The sequence below is a fragment of the Tachysurus vachellii genome, chromosome 7 (assembly GCF_030014155.1).
Source record: "Tachysurus vachellii isolate PV-2020 chromosome 7, HZAU_Pvac_v1, whole genome shotgun sequence".
NCBI classification, from domain to species: Eukaryota; Metazoa; Chordata; class Actinopteri; order Siluriformes; family Bagridae; genus Tachysurus; species Tachysurus vachellii.
In genome coordinates this window covers 4325373-4344536 of record NC_083466.1, presented here as the reverse complement: position 1 = coordinate 4344536, position 19164 = coordinate 4325373, and the positions used below count along the sequence as shown (strand labels likewise).

The 19164-nt window shown below is 32.2% G+C and overlaps 1 gene segment (V, D, J or C); it reads right to left on the bottom strand.

The window, feature by feature from the left end:
- Positions 1 to 10886: 10886 nt before the first annotated feature.
- LOC132848320 (T-cell receptor alpha chain constant-like) lies at positions 10887 to 18802 on the bottom strand. The segment is given in 5 exon segments: positions 10887 to 11379; positions 12775 to 12896; positions 13009 to 13056; positions 13202 to 13411; positions 18781 to 18802. Coding segments are annotated over 4 exon segments (372 nt in total).
- Between the last annotated feature and the right edge of the window lie 362 nt (positions 18803 to 19164).

Genomic DNA, 19164 nt, shown 5'->3' with positions numbered 1-19164 from the left:
TATCAGGTCAATCTGTTTAAAGTATATCCTCCATGAACATATAACTTAGTAAACCCATCACTGAGTTACATAACCTGATTTTCAGAAAAATGTCTAACAAAAAAAATACATATCAGATTTTTTTGGAAAACATCATCAAAGATGGCAATTTGGTGTTACGAGAAATAAATGATATCTGAAAAGCAGTCTCTCTTGATATTAGTCATGGAATAAAATGGGCAACTTTAGCAATCATTCATAGACCTAAGCCAGCTTGTACTGCGGAAAAAAAGTGTTCTGGTAGTTTAAAAGTCTTCAGAGTTTAATTTGAGACTTAAAACATCAAGCTTCATGGCATAAAGTTTACAGTGACAGTCTATTTTTGAGTTTATTATCAATGATATAGCAGCATTTTTCTATATATGGCCATATAAGTCAGAAATATGTATTTTTTGCATATTTTACAGGAATAGCCTGCAATTATGTGCAATGCCTTAAAATACAGAGAATTACAATCATTTGAAAAAGGAACTGTTCTTTTTATCAGTTTTCTCTCTCTCTCTCTCTCTCTCTCTCAAACACACACACACACACACACACACACACTATAGCATATAATATAATCTATAATAAATAAAATACAGTCAATTTATTCATTTATTCATATTATTTTTTTTTTACTTTTCTAACACAGTGCTCTTCCCCTGAATAGTTGTAAGAGCAATCAAATCATTTTATGTATTAATTTGATTTATTTTTTATGGTATGATGCAATACTTTCTTTTTAGTGATGGCCAGTTCGTGAACGAATCGTTCTTTTGAACCAGTTCTTTTTAGTGAACTGGATGAACCGGTTCACCAAATCGGACTTATTCGTTCAAAACAGTTTGCGTCTTGAGTCAGCGCTGATCCACAAGTTACTAAAGTTACTCACTTTCGGTCATGCCTGACAGTTGGTCCGACTCTAAATAAACTAATATCTCGGAGTACAGTATATGTAACTCCTGGGCACTGAACTGAGACATGTTGTGCTGAGAGAACTGTGAGCTCGAGCTGTTGATACTGCGCATGCGTGAATTACTGAACCGATACAGCGAATCATCAGTACAGAACTGAGAACTGCTTGTTTCGGACGCGTCCGAGAACCGATGAACTGATACAGCGAATCATCAGTACACTGAACTGAGAACTGGTTCTTTTGGACGCGTCCGAGAACCGATGAGCTGTTGATACTGCGCATGCTTGAATCACTGAACTGATACAGCGAATCATCAGTACACTGAACTGAGAACTGTTTCTTTCGGACGCGTCCGAGAACCGATGAACTGATACAGCAAATCATCAGTACACTGAACTGAGAACTGTTTCTTTCGGACGCGTCCGAGAACCGATGAGCTGTTGATACTGCGCATGCTTGAATCACTGAACTGATACAGCGAATCATCAGTACACTGAACTGAGAACTGGTTCTTTCGGACGCGTCCGACATACTGAGAACCGATTAGCTGTTGATACTGCGCATGTGTGAACCTTCAGAGCAAATTATACATATTGGGATATGTATAGTAACTAGTCATAGGCTATTAAACATTTTTATATAAAAAAAATCATACAACTGTTCACTCAATATGTGTCAGTTAATTTTACTATTGACTGTTGTGCAGGTTAGTCTGTATTTTTATATACCGCTTTTTGTAAATTGATGATTAGTTTAATAACTTTATATCTTTAAGACACGTAAAACATCCACGTTTGCACATCAATGCCTGTACTCGGTGTTTTAGTTGTAAAACTTAAATGTAAGAAACATATTCAACTAAAGTTATGATTACAAAGAACTTTTCGAATGTGTTAAATTGATTGTATTAATATCTGCCGGCAGCGGGATGATGGAATTTGCGTCATTACGTCATTGTGAATGACGTCATTACGTCAGGATGTAAAAGAACTGGTGAACTGGATTTTTGAACTGGTTCATTAAATCGAACTGTCCGAAAGAACCGGTTTGCGGAAAAGAACCGAACTTCCCATCACTATTTCTTTCTCTTGATTGCTACTTTTGCAATTCTTGTGCAAGATTGTTAACTATGTTGTACAATTTCATGTTTCACCTTTAAAGGTTTTAGGTGGAAATGAAATTTGGAACTACCGTATTTATAGAAGCAGTTATTCCTGCAGATACAAATAGCACAAATATTCCATCATTCTTGACTCTTGAGGAATGTACTGTATAAACCTAAATGTCTGTATATATTAATTGCATAAATATATGTGTGTTAGAACGTTGTCTTAAAATAAGAGTAATTAAATGTGTTCAAGTAAAAAGGACATCATATACGTACGTGTGCTGGCGAAAGAAAACTTACCAAAGGTTGGTACAAAGATTTGTACAAATCATTTTATAATGTTATATATCACATATAAAACATTTGCTTAAAAATAACTACGGTTACAAAAAAGCCAGCAGGAAGTGTGTGAGATTTTACTGGAATGGAAAACATGTGTTATGGATGTGGCCTGTGGGCTCGAAGCAGGTGTAGATGACAAGAACAACATGCCGAAAGCTCTGCAGCTGGCTGAACTAGAGAGCACAGTTTCCGTTTCAGACACAGCTCTGGTTTTTATACGGTGGAAAACAATGCACACTTCCCGGATATTGTGGGTGGAATCATCTGTAGCAACTTTTTTTTCTTTCTTCTGTATTGAAAAGACATAAAAAAAACAAAAAAATATGAAACTGAGAAAAGACCCTGAGATTAAATTATTATTTAACTGTTTTTCAAAAATAATTTAAAAAACGCAGCCATTGTACACTTAAAACTCTAATTTGAGAAACTCGAAAAACTAATTTTAAAATTCATGAGGCATAAACTAAACAAAAAGAAAAAATATCTCACAGTGACATTTCCTGGTGATAAATGATTTGTCTTTTGCTACTGTATGTGTTTTAACATAAAAGCTCACAGACTTAAAGACCTAACAACGGAAATGACTAAATGAAATAAATAATCACTACTCAAATGTGTGTAAATGTCATATTTATGCATCTAAATTGTCAGAACGTTGTTTGTGGAACCTGATCTGATCGTCAAGCAGTGACTGAGAGCAAGCGTAAACAGTATTTTAAAGTATTTTAACAATATTCAAAACAACTTTGAGCTTTAAATTTATGTCTGCGGAACAACTATTAACTTATGGTCAATAAAATCTTTATCATTTGACTCAAAGCAGTTGAACTTTAAAGGTAAATTCTTTAATGCAAACAGTTCCCCCAAGTGATCTGTGCAAACTTGAGTCACCTAGATTTACACAGAAAAGGCGTATCTTCACAAGTGATAATATCTTGTATAGTCAAATGATTCAATTTCATCTTGATCACTAATTATTTTTTCTCATGAACTCTGCATAAGAACATGTTCTTGTCCGGAAAAAGCACAGAAAACGCAGCATCGTAGATGATCGCATTTGCTTTTACTTAAAATATCATCTCGTGATTGACAACTTCTACATATGCGTCCAACAATTAAGAATGAGTCTGTGATGTCTGCATCTTTATCCTCGAAGACAATATAGCGACCCCGAACATGCAGTCAGTTTTAATTCATGTTGAGGTCACGAAAAAATTAAGTCGTAATAACGAGAAAACAACTTTTGTTATGTCGCGATCATGAGCAAATTAAATTGTGATAACAAGAAAAAATATAATAATTCATGGCCTCTTAGGACTTCTGTACTTTAAAATTTCAATATAAGATTACCAAAACATAGTCAGACATTTTGATCAATTTGACAATTTTAAGAAGAGTTAGGAAGAGCAAAAACCTCTAAAATAGCTTTAATAATCTAATATGTGCTTAATAGTAAACTTATAAAAGAACATAGGAAGTAAATCTGATTATTTCCATTTACTAAGATGTCAGTTTTTGCAGTGTATAGTGTGCCATACAGTATGCTGACATTTTTGCTTTATAATATTCCCTCATCTCTGTTTTATCTGGAAACCCTTTTTACTTTCATTTGAACAGTTATCTATTGGTAACTTGATCAATCAGTGATTGCTTTTTCTTTCCTTTTTTTTATGGCAAACTGATCAAAATTAGCAAGTTTACAAAATTATTGAAATGTAATCGAATTTAGGAAATGGAGTTACAGAGGTCGGTGAAGGAACATCTGCACATCTGCACATCTGCTTTCATCTGCACATCTGCACACCTGCTTGGCCTCATGTAAATAGAGATTTCATTGTGCCAGATACATTATGGATCTATTTCAATTGATAATAGAGGCATAGATCAGGCATTAGTACTTAGAATTGTTTTTTATACTTACAATAATAACCTGTTAGCAAACCGCATGTTAAGCAATAAAAATGCTTGACTGTATAAAATATAAATTGATTTGTGCTTATATGACTTACAGCAAGGAGGCTGGAATTCATATAAAACTGTGTTTGATGCCATTCACCATCAAGAAACAAGGTTGGTATCAAAACGTGTAAATCTGATGAAAATCCAGTATGGATTTACGATCAAATACATAAACAGACTAATAATGACTAAAAAAGTTTCATTATAAAAAGCACAGACACTACCATGAAACACCTTTTAACTAATTTAACGCAGTTGTAGTACAGTGATTTTTTTTTTTCTAAATATTTACCCACATTAAATATGCTGATTGTTTAGTTATAAAAGGATGTGTACAGTTATGCAGCCAAATTATTCAAGTTCAGATTTGTCTCTTAAAGCTAGCTTTACACTGGATATTTGACCCTATTTTGCTGTCACAGGCTTGGTGGCACATTGTAACTGATTTTTTTGTAGTTATTGGAGTTAAGATAATTGGTCAAAGGACATATAATGTGTATGTCATAAAGGTGGCCAATGTGGTGTGACTAAAGACAGCCGATGACAGAATTTGCTTGAAACTCCAACACTCACTGAAAATCAGCTGAAAACAGTTCAATTCACCAAAACATCAACTACCAACATCAATGTGCTGACATTTTAGACCCAATTCACTAATGCCCCTTTTCCACCGAGGCAGTTTGAGTGCTGGTTCGGAGCCAGAGCCTAATTTAGAACCAGTTCTTTCTTTTTCGACACCCAAAGCACCGGCTCTGAACCAGGAAAAGTGGTTCTTAAGTAGCACCAAGACGTTGCTGGTCTAGACTTAAGAACCGCTTGTGGGCAGAGCTACTGTTAGCGCATTTGATAATGTACCTTAAGTATACTAATGTTTAATGCACTTTTACTTTACCGCAATATGATACATTATCAGCACACATGATAGTAGGTAGCTACATGCTAAGGCTAACTTTTTTCTGTGTTAATGATAAAATAATGTTATGTACTTTCTCGATAACAACCTCCGTTTATACAGATTACATGGAGCTGCACTTACACGTTGGATTCGCCGCGTTTGGGTGTTAATGTAGGTTCACAAAGCCATGAGCATTAACAGTAAAGAAACATCTGCCATTCTTGATGTGTTTGTGTTTGCCGCTGCTGCGCTAACGTTGTTGTGTAACGTGACACGTATACAGTGACGTCAGACTCGGCTCTGTGATGCTCTCTAGCCGATGGATAGGCAAACCGGTTCTTAGAAGGTTCGCCAGTGGAACCAACTTTGAACCAGCACCAGCACTAGCTCTGAACCAGCACCCGGTTCTTTTTGGTGGAAAAGGGGCATAAAATAACCAAATTCTACTTAACTGGGATAAAATTTAAATTGGGGGAACATAAAATGTAACAAAACTGATCTCAATATTATTCCTGTGTCAGGAAGGTAATGGAGTCTGTTACAGAAAATGCCTTAACAAAAGACAAAGAGACTAGCAAAAGAGGTCTTACTTACTTTGTTTAGTAAAAAAACAAAGACTTAACACTCCACTGAACACCATTTTTGAAAGTGCATTATTAAAAGAATGGAAAAATATTGCTACTTGAGTAGGCTATCCATCAAAAGTCAGTGAATGGTAAAGAAGGGCATTAGTTAGAGAAGCAACCCATGGGCCAACGGTATCTACGAAGGACCTGGAAAGATTCATAGCTCAGATGGGAGAAGCTGTTTATAGTCTGTAGTCATCCTGAAAAATTTTTTTTGCACGTTTATTCATTTCTATATATAATTTTGTATATATCGCAAATTGTGTCTCACGCATTCTCAAATCTTTGTAAAAATGTAGAGTACAGAAAACAATGATTGACATTGGCCAGCTTACTGTCATTGTAATTTCACAAGTATTCGCATTTGCACAAAATATCAGAAGTCGACGACTAATTGACTTGTTACTGCTCTTACTCAACAAAGCCCATAGGTCTGGGAAAGATCATTTAAATGTTCTGCGAGGCAGAGGTAAAGAACTGCAATGGAATTCTTTGGCTGCAATATTGTACAATGTCATGGCCTACTGTACGTTTGAAATAGTATTTCATCTCTTGTTACAGAGCTACTTCCTCAATCCTGATATTCTACCCCTAATTGGAAATGACATTATTTAGGCTTACATCATTTCCTGTCCAGCGTCCCCTAAATGAGAATGAGGTTTCCTTCTGAGTCTGGTTCCTCTCAAGGTTTCTTCCTCATATCATGTCAGGGAGTTTTTCCTTGCCGACATCACCTCCGGCTTGCTCATTAGGGATAGGGATAGATATAAAATATTTTAAATTCATATTTTTAAATGAAATTAAATTTGTATGTATTTCAATGTTGAAATTTAAACTTGTAATAATTCATTTATCTTTATTCTTATTTTGATTCTTCTTATTATTATATTCATTTCTTTTTTTCTCTTCTCTTTCTGTACTTCTGTAATCCTTCTGTGAGACAATGTGAATAGTTAAAAGCACTATACAAATAAATTGAATTGAAGTAAATTGTAATTTAAATGCCAATTAAATGCCATTTGCACACATAACAGGTTGTCACCAACCACTTTTGGTTCAAACTGGAAGTGGATTGACAAGTTCAAACTGGCAACCTGTGCCAGTTTGCTTTTGCTTTTTCATTAAAACATCGTCTCGTGTGATTGACAACTTCTACATATGAGTCCGACAATTAAGAATGAGGCTGTGATGTCTGTATCTTTATCCTCGAAGACAATATAGCGACCCCGAACGTGCAGTCAGTTTTAATTCATGTTGAGGTCACGAAAAAATTAAGTCGTAATAACGAGAAAACAACTTTTGTTATGTCGCGATCATGAGCAAATTAAATTGTGATAACAAGAAAAAAATATAATAATTCATGACCTCTTAGTACTTCTGTACTTTAAAATTTGAATATAAGGTTAACAAAACATAGTCAGACATTTTGATCAATTTGATAATTTTAAGAAGAGTTAGGAAGAGCAAAAACCTCTAAAATAGCTTTAATAATCTAATATTTGCTTAATAGTAAACTTATAAAAGAACATAGGAAGTAAATCTGATTATTTCCACTTACTAAGATGTCAGTTTTTGCAGTGTATAGTGTGCCATACAGTATGCTGACATTTTTGCTTTATAATATTCCCTCATCTGAATATTTGTCAGCATTTGAATATTTGTCATATCTGAATATTTGAATCATTTGAACAGTTATCTATTGGTAACTTGATCAATCAGTGATTGCTTTTTCTTTCCTTTTTTTTATGGCAAACTGATCAAAATTAGCAAGTTTACAAAATTATTGAAATGTAATCGAATTTAGGAAATGGAGTTACAGAGGTCGGTGAAGGAACATCTGCACATCTGCTTTCATCTGCACATCTGCACACCTGCTTGGCCTCATGTAAATAGAGATTTCATTGTGCCAGATACATTATGGATCTATTTCAATTGATAATAGAGGCATAAATCAGGCATTAGTATTTAGAATTGTTCTTTATACTTACAATAATACCCTGCAAGCAAATCGCATGTTAAGCAACTAAAAATGCTTGAATGTATAAAGTCTAAATTGATTTGTGCATGCTTATATGACTTTTCTAAAAATGTAGAGTACAGAAAACAATGATTGACATTGGCCAGATTACTATCATTGTAATTTCACAAGTATTTGCATTTGAACAAAATATCAGAAGTCGACGACTAACTGATGAGTAACTGCTCTTACTCAACGAAGCCCATAGGTCTGGGAAAGATTATTTAAGTGTTCTGTGAGGCAGAGGTAAAGAACTGCATTGGAATTCTTTGTCTGCAATATTGTACAATGTCATGGCCTACGTTTGAGATAGTATTTCATCTCTTGTTACAGAGCTACCTCATCAATTCTGATATTCTACCCCTAATTGGAAATTACATTATTTAGACTTACATCATTTCCTGTCCAGTGTCACCCAAATGAGAATGAGGTTCCATGAGTCTGGTTCCTCTCAAGGTTTCTTCCTCATATCTTGTCAGGGAGTTTTTCCTTGCCGCCATCGCCTCCGGCTTGCTCATTAGGGATAGGGATAGATATAGACTAGATATAGAATCATTTTAATTTTTAAATGATTTAATTTGTATGTATTTAAATTTTGAATTTTTTCTCTTCTCTTTCTGTACTTCTGTAAAGCTTCTGTGAGACAATGTGAATTGTTAAAAGCACTATAGAAATGAATTGAATTTAATTGAAATTTAAATGCCAATTAAATGGTCCTGATGTTGCACACATAACAGGTTGTCACCAACCACATTTGGTTCGAACTAGAAGTGGATTGACAAGTTCAAACTGGCAACTTGTGCCAAGTAATGGGGGAAACTTTCAGAGTTAGTAAAACAACAGTCCATTTGCTGCATGCACAGCTATGAAAGAACAACTGATCCACCTTAATATCAGACTGATGAATGTAGCTGAAGCCAATGAAACATCCCTACTCTTCCCTTGACATGTGGCTACTACGACTACATTAAACTGGTGGAGGGAATTTAGAGAGAGCTGTTCCCAATTAGGAAGGAAACGTCCAGCTTAACTGTCCCAAACAGGGACATCTATTCATATTCTGCACTGCTTATCCTACACAGGGTCACAGGGTGTCTGGATCCTGTCCCAGGGGACTCAAGGTACAAAGTGGGGGGACACATACTTACACACCTATTTGACAATTTGGAGATGCCAATCAGCTTAAGACATGTCTTTCGACTGGGAGAGGAAAACACAGTAGCCAGAGAAAACGATGAGGGAGAAAATGGTGGATGTGGGAATCAAATCCTAACTAAGCACTAAGCAAGGTACTATGCCCCCCTACGTCTACATACATACCTCACATGATAAATTCATGTTACTGTAGCATTACACACTGTAGATATGAACATGACTAAACTTTAATACTAAAACAAGACATTTCACTTGCGTCATCAGTTTTATTTGCTCTAAAAATGATCTTATGTAGATTTTCAAGAAACTCTTAATGAGTCACTTCCATTCTGAATCACCATTAACAAGTTTGTAACTTCGTGTGGGTGATAACAGGAACTTGTTTTGCAGATTTTCCAAAACATTTATAATAAATTGTTAAATGCTTAACATAACGGTGATGGTTGTTAAGAGCTTACAAACTTATTTGTCTTGCTGGGACATATTTTATTCCTTAAATAACAAAGATCTGCCTACAAGGTTGATATTACTGTGCTTTCTAAATACATTTGTATAGTAAAATTATACACAAAGTTGCATTCTATAGCAAGAATGAAGAGATTTTGATCATTGTAAAGGGAACAATTGCGAGGGAACGTAAGTGAGAACAAGTATGCTAACAGTAACTACAAGTCAGGCAGCTTCACAGAATTGCTGTCACTGGTTATTTCCTCTCTCTGGTTTTTGTATCAGTATTAACAATCAAATCCAATCTATGTGTTGATTCAGGGCTTGTTTTGCTGCCTCCTTTAGATAGATTGAGCTTGAAATTTAATTGTATTCTGCCTCAGGTGTAGGTATTTGATTAGTGTATTACAAAACGAATAAAATAAAATGGTTTTCTAAACATTCTTGAACATCAACACCTATGCATGCAATACATATTAGATCTTCTTTTTACCACCCAAGTTGTTTGTCTCATAACCCTGCACTTGCTGCTGCAAGTGCTGCAAGATCACACATTTAGTTGTGAGCAAGAAAACCACAGAATGCATTAACCATGTGAAGAGGTACACTGCAAGGCGTAAAAGTGTTTGATTAAAAAATAACCGTGCCATTTCTAAAGCTTACATAACTCTAATTTATATACAGCATCCTGTATGTTTGTAAAGTATATATACAATTGTGGCTCAGCACCGCACACTAATAATGAAAGTCTGAGCGAGTTTTTTTCCAATAACGTTGTTCAGAGAAGAAACAAGCTTTATATATATTACGCATTTGTTTGGTATCTGTGTGCTCTCACACGATTGAATGCTACTAATTCTTAAGTGGACATGGAAGTATATGTGTTAGGATCATATCAGCGGTATTTCATAAATATATCACATAATAAAACTGATTCATCCATTTATCTTGCTCATGGTTAGTGTCATGGTGAAGCCAGAGGTTATTCTGTGAAATACTAGGCTAGTCAATTGCACTGCACCATGTACACAGATACACGCATTCAAACAGTCTCACAGGTTGGAGCAATTTAGAGTAGCCAATTAAAAATAAATGAATAAATAAATAAGTTAGGAAGTAAACATATCATGAAAACAGCCTGATTTTTCAGTACTTCCTGTTAAATCTATTTCTATGTATATTTATATATACTGTAAATATATTTGCTTTGTTGTAATCTTATAATAGGATTGATTCGAAATTAAACATATGCAAGTTATTTCCATTTGCTAAGATTTGCTAATTTTTTAGCACAGCATGTCACTACAATCTGACTGATATTCACACCCCATGCATGAGTTTTTAAGAAAAGAAAATTAAGAATTGTTGAATTTTAAAAAAAGAAGACACCTTGTGACGTATTTCATATAATTATTGTTTATTTTGATGTGCAAAAGTATAGTATACAGTATACATGTACATGTATCTTAGCATATTCCGTTAATGTTTTGTTTATTTTCAAAGAAATATCTATGCAGAAACAGCCAACACTGGACTATAAATGATACATAACAAAAGAATAAAAAGTCTGGATTAGTAACAATGAATAGAAATGATAATAACAGAAAAAACAAACAAATAACTGCGGTCAGACTTAACAAGCGGTCATATAGCTAGATTTTAGTAGTACATTGTGAAAAGGTCTATTGTTCAAAGCGTAAATTTAAAAACAAATGTACATAAAATCGAATTGAGTTGAATAGAAATGATTGATGTTGCTATTACTTAAATGAACAAATAAGAACTATATTACATTGCATTTCAACAACCACATTGTCATGTCATGCAAAACATTCCACTTTCTTCATGTAGACAGCACAAAACTCCAGGTCTTCTAATTTGGGATTATATCACCTAAAAAAAATTTAAAAAAAGATTTTACTAATTAAATCAAAAATATATATTATACAAGCATCTGATTAGCTGTGTTTTCATCTTGATTTCTAAAAACAATTTAATAATATTTAGTGATCTGACTGATTTTCTGAGCAACAGAAAAAAGAAACCAATAAATTATAAGAAATAAACTCTAAGAAAGACCTCAATACAAACAACATAATATTTTGTCTGAAAATTTTTGATGGTTGAAAAATAGCAGCATTTTTTATGGGCTATGTTCAGTTTTATTCTAAGCATTCTAAAGATTTTGTACTGAAACTGCACAAAACAGCTTAAGTACTGTAGATGTAACAGGACCTTTATGGGGTAGCATTTGAGGAAAACAATCTTATTAGTGTTTTTTTTTTTTTTATTTTAACTTTTTGGTGTACTAAGCATTAAGTATTAAGTCTAGTGCCATTGTCTTGACATTGATATTACCATTAAAATTCAGGTTTCGGGCTGTAAAAATGGCAACATTAAAAATATAAATATGAATTAACTAATGTGAAGTATAATCTTTTTAAAACTTCTTTTTTTAATAAATGTATTAATGTGATCTGTAAACATAGGAGATGACTGCATATCCTTCTATCTGCAAGCATGTGTATACAATTAACAAAAACACTATTTTTTTATAAATTGTAAAATTTTAAAATGTGAATTAAAAAAAAAACCCTGACTTTAATTTTGTATTTTGTAGCCACATTAATTCGGAGCCAAAAATAAATACATTTACAATGATTAATGTGACTGTTAGAGGTCTGTGTCAGTTAGTATCAGTGCGAGCCATCTTCTCATTCATATATAATCATGTCTTTTTATTGTCATGTTTTATTCTTTAAAATTTAATTTCTTACTTTTATGTTACTCCATATTACATTTCACAAAAAATAAATAAATAAACAAACTCTATTTCCTTCCTCATTCCACATATTCTATACCTGATATTGTTTCAAGGATTAAAAGAAAGTGCCTTTGAAACACTATTGAAAACCAGTATTATCAAAATCTCTAAAAACCGAGCACCATAAAATCCATACAATGGATGTAAGTAATTTACATAACCGACGCTGCAAACTTGTAACTTTCACGAGACAAATACTGGTGTAACATTTGGACTTAAGCCACTAATTCTGAATATAGCCCAGATTGTAAGCTACAAAAGAATCTGCATTTAGATAGAAACTATTCATTATTATTGAACTGTGCATGATATTTGAATTCTTTAACAAAACTGGAAATATTCTTAGGCTTCAGATGGGTATTTAATTCTTTGTTGTTGGGCTACATATTTACCCCATTAAATATGCTACTTCCTTTAATCTGTGGCTTGATAACAAACAAGACAAAAGTATTCACCATGCTTACCAATTTCAAAAAGCACTAGTTCAGCCAGACTTTCACTGTCATCAGAATATTAAACGCAATGGTCTTGAAGAAGAGAATCCTCAGCCAAAAGATAGTCAATGCCAAAAAGTTGGTCTTGGCATCTACAGACAAAAAAAGTCAAGATATTTAAATTGTATTGTACTCTTAAAAGCCACAATTATTGACTGCATTATATACGTAAGTATGAACAAATCACAGCAGAACTTCAATTACCTGATTGGAAAGTGATAGAATCTTCAGTCTTGATACCGCATGTACTATCTATATATGATAAAAAATAAAAAAAATATAAACATTTAGAACAATAAGAATATGTGCAATGATAATTATCTTGCAATAAAAAGTAAGCAGACCAAAATATTTATATGGTAATATAATGGTGTATGTGTGGTCTATAATGTCTCACTTGTTTCAATACAATTGTTGACATCATTCAGCATAAGTCTGCTGTAATATCCCTCGCCATCAAACAGGACTGCTCCTGCTTTGTGAACTCCAGAAAGTGGCCAGGTTTCCTCTGTGTCATTGTGAACTGTAAAGCGAGTGGCCAGGCAAGATTCTTCATCTGTGGCATTCTTTGGCCTAACCTTGTAATACTCTGGCTCCTTTTGTTCCTCTGTAAACACACAAGAAAATGCACATAGGACATACTGTTAATAAAATGATTCAAGCTTATATTCTAAAAGCTCATAATTAAATTTTATAGAGATGGTCTATCAACATATTTTCAACCATTCCCCATATATAACAAGGTCAGTTGTGTTAGAATGTTAAAAGAAACACTAAGCATTGCTCTCATTTAAACCATGTCTACAGTACCTTTTGTGTAGTTTGTGCTTTTATTAGTTTATAAGTTTGCTTAGTGTTTTCCTTCTTGTTAAGGCAAAGTACACCTGTGTCTGTATATCAGTGACATGCTGTATAAATGTATAGTCTGGGCTAGAAGGAAATGAGCCCCAGCTTCTACTTTGTACTATTTCTTAGGACTGTTATGATGCAGTTCTTGGTTGCAATAAAATCAAAAATAAATATGGCTGTCAAAAAATGCCAACTGTAATTACTGTAGGTTGAAGCAACTTTGTAGATTAGTAGAGTCTATATATGGTGTGCAGTAAATTAGATAGTAAACTGTATCCACCACTTGAGACAGGTTATTGCACTGACCTCAGTACACACATATATTGATCTCATAACTAAAACTCAAGCTACATTTTTCAGGTTAATTGTGTCTTAGCCAAAGATTTTCTTAATCGTTCAACCAAGCAATGATAATTGTATTAATACTTGTTATCACAATTGGATTATCGTACCATATTTCATATGCTTAATAAAGTATGTGTAACCCTAATTTTAAATACTGCTAATTTTTCAACCTAAAATATATGCCACATTGATGGTTTATACAGAAAAATGTTGTTTCTGACACACAAATATGGAATTTGTAAAACATGTAAATGAAAATAATAAAATTCTTGCTGGATTAGTACTATGTGATGTATAATGTGGATTGCATAACTTTTACATAAATGCTATAAAACTGAGGAAAATATCAACTGAATTGCAAAACTTAGAAAAACATTCTGCAGATTATTAAAACTACTTTCATGGTTGTATTGTTAGTTTTGTCTCATTATCCTAATGTTTGTATTAACACAGTTTAAGGTGTGGTTAAAATTTTTTCAGTCAGCCATACTATATTGTGCCATTGTTTCTAGAAGGTCTGGAAAACTAGAAAATACCGAACCAGACTAAATAAGATTTTTAGGTGCAATGCAGGGTAACATGCACATAGACTTGTTATAACGCATTACGTATTAATGTACATAACTAGCTTATTCACATGCCATGTTTTATTAAATTATTTTAGCTAACACAACCAAAAAATTAGCCTGGTGGACTAGATAATGGATTAATGACTCATCCATCCGTGTAGGTGTAAAAAAAAAGTTTTTGAAGACAGTAGATAAATTCTACTTACTTTTTTCAACTGTCAGTATTACACCAGATCCGAATATTATCTTATTGTAATCATTCACACTGTATGCAAATTAAGTACAGAAACCTTCAAAGGAAAGCGTTTCCTTTATAGATTTTCAAAATCATAAAAATATTTCATCAAAAATAGCATTTTTCTCACTAAAGACAGGTTAAAACCTCAAGTTAGTAAACTTGTTTGCATGTTGAACTTCAAACTAATAAAAAAAACTAATATCTAATTCACATTTGTAGTGAGATGCATTTAAATAGTTTCTTTAGTTGCAAAAGTATAAGGTTTTTTTGTTCTTTTGTTAGCTATTATAATTCAACTGTTTTTCATTGTATCATACTACCACTATGTTTTCTTTTCTGACTTTCTTTCTGACTACGATGTTTCCAAAAATTATTTTTTTATTACATTTTCTCAAAGTAAACTAAATTCAAAGTTTAACGCAAGTGGAAATCAAGCATATATTTAAACTGTGCTATAAATGTGCTCATTCCATGTGGCTTAAATGGTTAAAAATATTGGGCTTACATTTGTAGTTACAGTATATGACATTTGTTATGTTCTAATATGAAAGCCACCAATAAATATGAAAACAAATCATCTTAGGAAATTAGGAAATTCAACATAATGTATTGAACAATTTATGCAATTTCTATTTGTTTTTTTGTTTTTGTTGTTGTTAACTATATGTTTTGATATTAACTTACTCTTTTCAACTGTGAGTTTAATCCCTTGTCCATAAATGAGTTTCCAGTCTGATTTCACATAATGATTTAAGGCTTTACAATTACATTATCATATCATTTCACAAACATGATGCATGCTAGACGAATATCAGAAACCCATAGTAGCAATCAACTTTTATCAAACTTAAAAATAATTTTTTAATGACTAATGTACAGAATGAAAATTGCAGCTACTTTACTTTATTTTAGCTTAATATTATGTGTACATACAGCAGTACATTTTATTACTTGTATAATGTGTTTGCAGTTTTGATCTGATTACTTTTTAAAGTTTGTTTCAATCTTATTCTTATTTTATTACATTATCATAGAATAGAATATTTTGTCATTTGTTGTAGGCCAATCTACAAATAATAGCTGATGCATGTTTGCAATCATGTAAGCTAACGGTCAGCTAATATCACACAAATTGCAAATATTAGAACTTACTTGAATGAACAGCTACTTGAATTCTATGTCCAAAAATGATCTTATACCCAGTATTCGCACAGACATTCAATGCATAACAAAAACATGAACATTTTACCATACTACATTATTTATACAAAACTCACTTTATTGTGATTTATTGTCATTCTAAAGCTGGACATATTTTTATTTTTAAAAGGTTGATATTCTCAAGCTTATATAGATAAACTTATATCTTCTGATACTTTTTATAAAAATAAGCTAATAGACATTGTTTTACACCTACATATTTCACTTGAAATAATATCTGTACCTTACTTACTTGCATGGATAACTAGTTTTGTCCCTGATGCAAATATCATGTTCCCATAACCAGTATTCACACAGTCAAAGGTCACAGAACAAAAAACTTATTGATTTCTTTCATACTAAACAAATGTTAGGAAAAGGTTTTTTTTTCTCAGTTCTGTGCATTTATGTGTAATGCTTGCTCGGTGTTTCAGAATAAAACTAGATTAGTAAAGATATTGATAAATATAACAAAACAAAAAATTCTAAAAATTATTCAAAATGTTTTTGTTATTAGAATCTGTAAATACTCACTAGCAGTAACTGTAAATTTGGTTCCAATTCCAAATATCACTTTCCAGCTACCAGAAGTCACACTTTGATCATGCTTTAGCCTAAAATTGTGACATTTATACTCTATTTAGCAAATGAATTAGCATATGTGCTAACTGACTTATTAAAAAAAAAGTTTGTAACAATTATGTCCATGAGAAGAGCTGCCAATTATTTAAACTTTAAAATTAAGGAAATAGCTATTTAATCAGGTTAGGTTTTAATTGAAAAGTAATAAGTGCGTGTGATCTTTTACTCCAATTAATGCAGGTCAATTAATATTTTTATTGTAAAAGAATCTTTGTGAATCACTGTTTTAATATACATAAAGTTTAATGTATTTAATGTAATGGTTTAAGCAATAAATCCACATCTATAGTCTATTATCAAAACTATGAAAAACTTACTTGAATGGATAATTAGTTTTGTCCCTGAAGCAAATATGATTTTCCCATAGCCGTCATTCACACAGCATGACACCGTTCAACATTAACGCTCCAGTGGATTAACAGTCCATGATAATCAAGAACCATCTTTGTTGTACAAATTGTTGTACAATTTTTTACCAATTTAAGGAGAAATTTTCCAAATTGTTTTGCTATTTAATTAAGAAAATAGTTACATTCACAGCTTATTAGTAAATCTTCAATGTAAGAATAGCTTAGTTGTGTTTAACTGTATGTAAATCATGTACATTAATATATAGCTATTATTTTGAATTAATTTTTGTGAATACATTTTTAATATCGTCAACATTATTTGTTTGTAGAATAAAACTAGATATGCAATCCTTTTGATAAATATAACAAAATAAATATTTTATGATCTGAATTAAACAAACAATACTAAGTACTACTTACTACAGTAACTAATACTACAAATAACAGCTAATTCGGTTCTAGTTCCATCTGTGGCTTTCCAGCTTCCAAATGCCACGCCATAGTTACCCTACCACACTTTTACAACAATTGTTTAGAATTTGTTTTTTAACTTACTTAACTTAACTGTGAGCCAAGTTCCTTTGCCAAGTATCATTTTATAGCTGTCAGTCACACTACCACTAAACTCATCTCACAAACTCATTTTGCATCAGTACATTTTATTCATAGTTTCTTGTTTTGTAAACACAAAGATTTCTATATCTGTTCTTAGAATCTTCCTTCCATTTGATATTTTTTATCTAATGATGCAAGGATTTTAAAGTTCTTTTAGTATATTTTATAAGCTGGATAAAATATGAGTTAGATTTGATACTGTGACTATTATAAATAGCACTAGATAGTGCATATTTTTCTGACATCTATTAATAAACATACAATTTCATGTAGCACTTGTAGCTTTGGTTATTGTAAAACAATTTGACACTAACTGCACTGTGCATGTTAATGTTATCATAGGATTGTAGTTGATACGATACAATGTAAAGTGTTGAACAAGCTGAATGATACACTTACTAGACTGAACAATCAATGTTGTTCTACTTCCAAAGATGATCTTGTTATTTCCATAATTCACACACTAACAAAGACCTCAACAAAAATGTACAAAAATCCAGTGGAGTTTCGGTCTAAAATATCGGTTTTCCTTGCATGTTTACCATATAGACTAGGTTTAAAACTTACAAACATGGAAAAACATTGTTCCTAGTTTTTGAATGAATTAATATTTACTCACTAGCTGTGACTTTCAATTTGGTTCCAGTTCCAAATATGATTTTCTGGCTTCCAAAAGTCACACACTAGTAGTGTCTTAGACAATAATTTCCAAATCTATTCAACATACAAATTAGCTTAATCACTTCACATCTGGAAATAATTGTTACAAGAATACTATGCCTAAAGGATACTTAAGATAATAAGTACATGATACCTTAATATATTTAACTTGTTTAACATTTGATGTGTAACTGACTGTTTACGTACATGCATATACAATGTTTTTACACCAAAACCTATAAAAAACAACAAATATCTACAAAATTCTTTCTAATTTCTGATTTTTTCTTGTGTAATCCATTTTATACTTAATTTATGCTAAGCATTTTTAGTATATAATATTATTATTTCAGTTTAGCATTTGTACTAGCACAATTAATGTCATATGTGTAGTATATTATTATAAAGTTCCATTACTGTTGTGAAATGGTATTAATGTTAAAGATATAATATTAAGTCAACCTGTAAATATAATGCCTTAAATGAATCAAGAAAGACGTTAACTTACGTGCCATCACTAATAATTTTGTTGGCTTTCCAAATATAATATTGTTATATCCTTCAGTCACACATTATGAAACCACAAACCAAAAAGTGCCTAGCTAAACAAGCAATAATCAATAAAAAACGTAAAAAAAAATAAAAAATAAATGAAAAAAAGGTTTTTCACTTTCTTATATAGTCATTTTAGTCATACATATTCTGTCAATGTGAAATAGTGATAGGTTAAATTTAAATATTTAAAGGTACCTTAACTGCATACAACAGAATGAAAGAGTAATAATTACTATTGTTGGCTGCATAGTCAATTATAATGCATAAAATATTTAATGCACTTACGTAATTCAATTATTAACTTGATTCCAGTAGCAAATAATAGTTTTCCAACTGA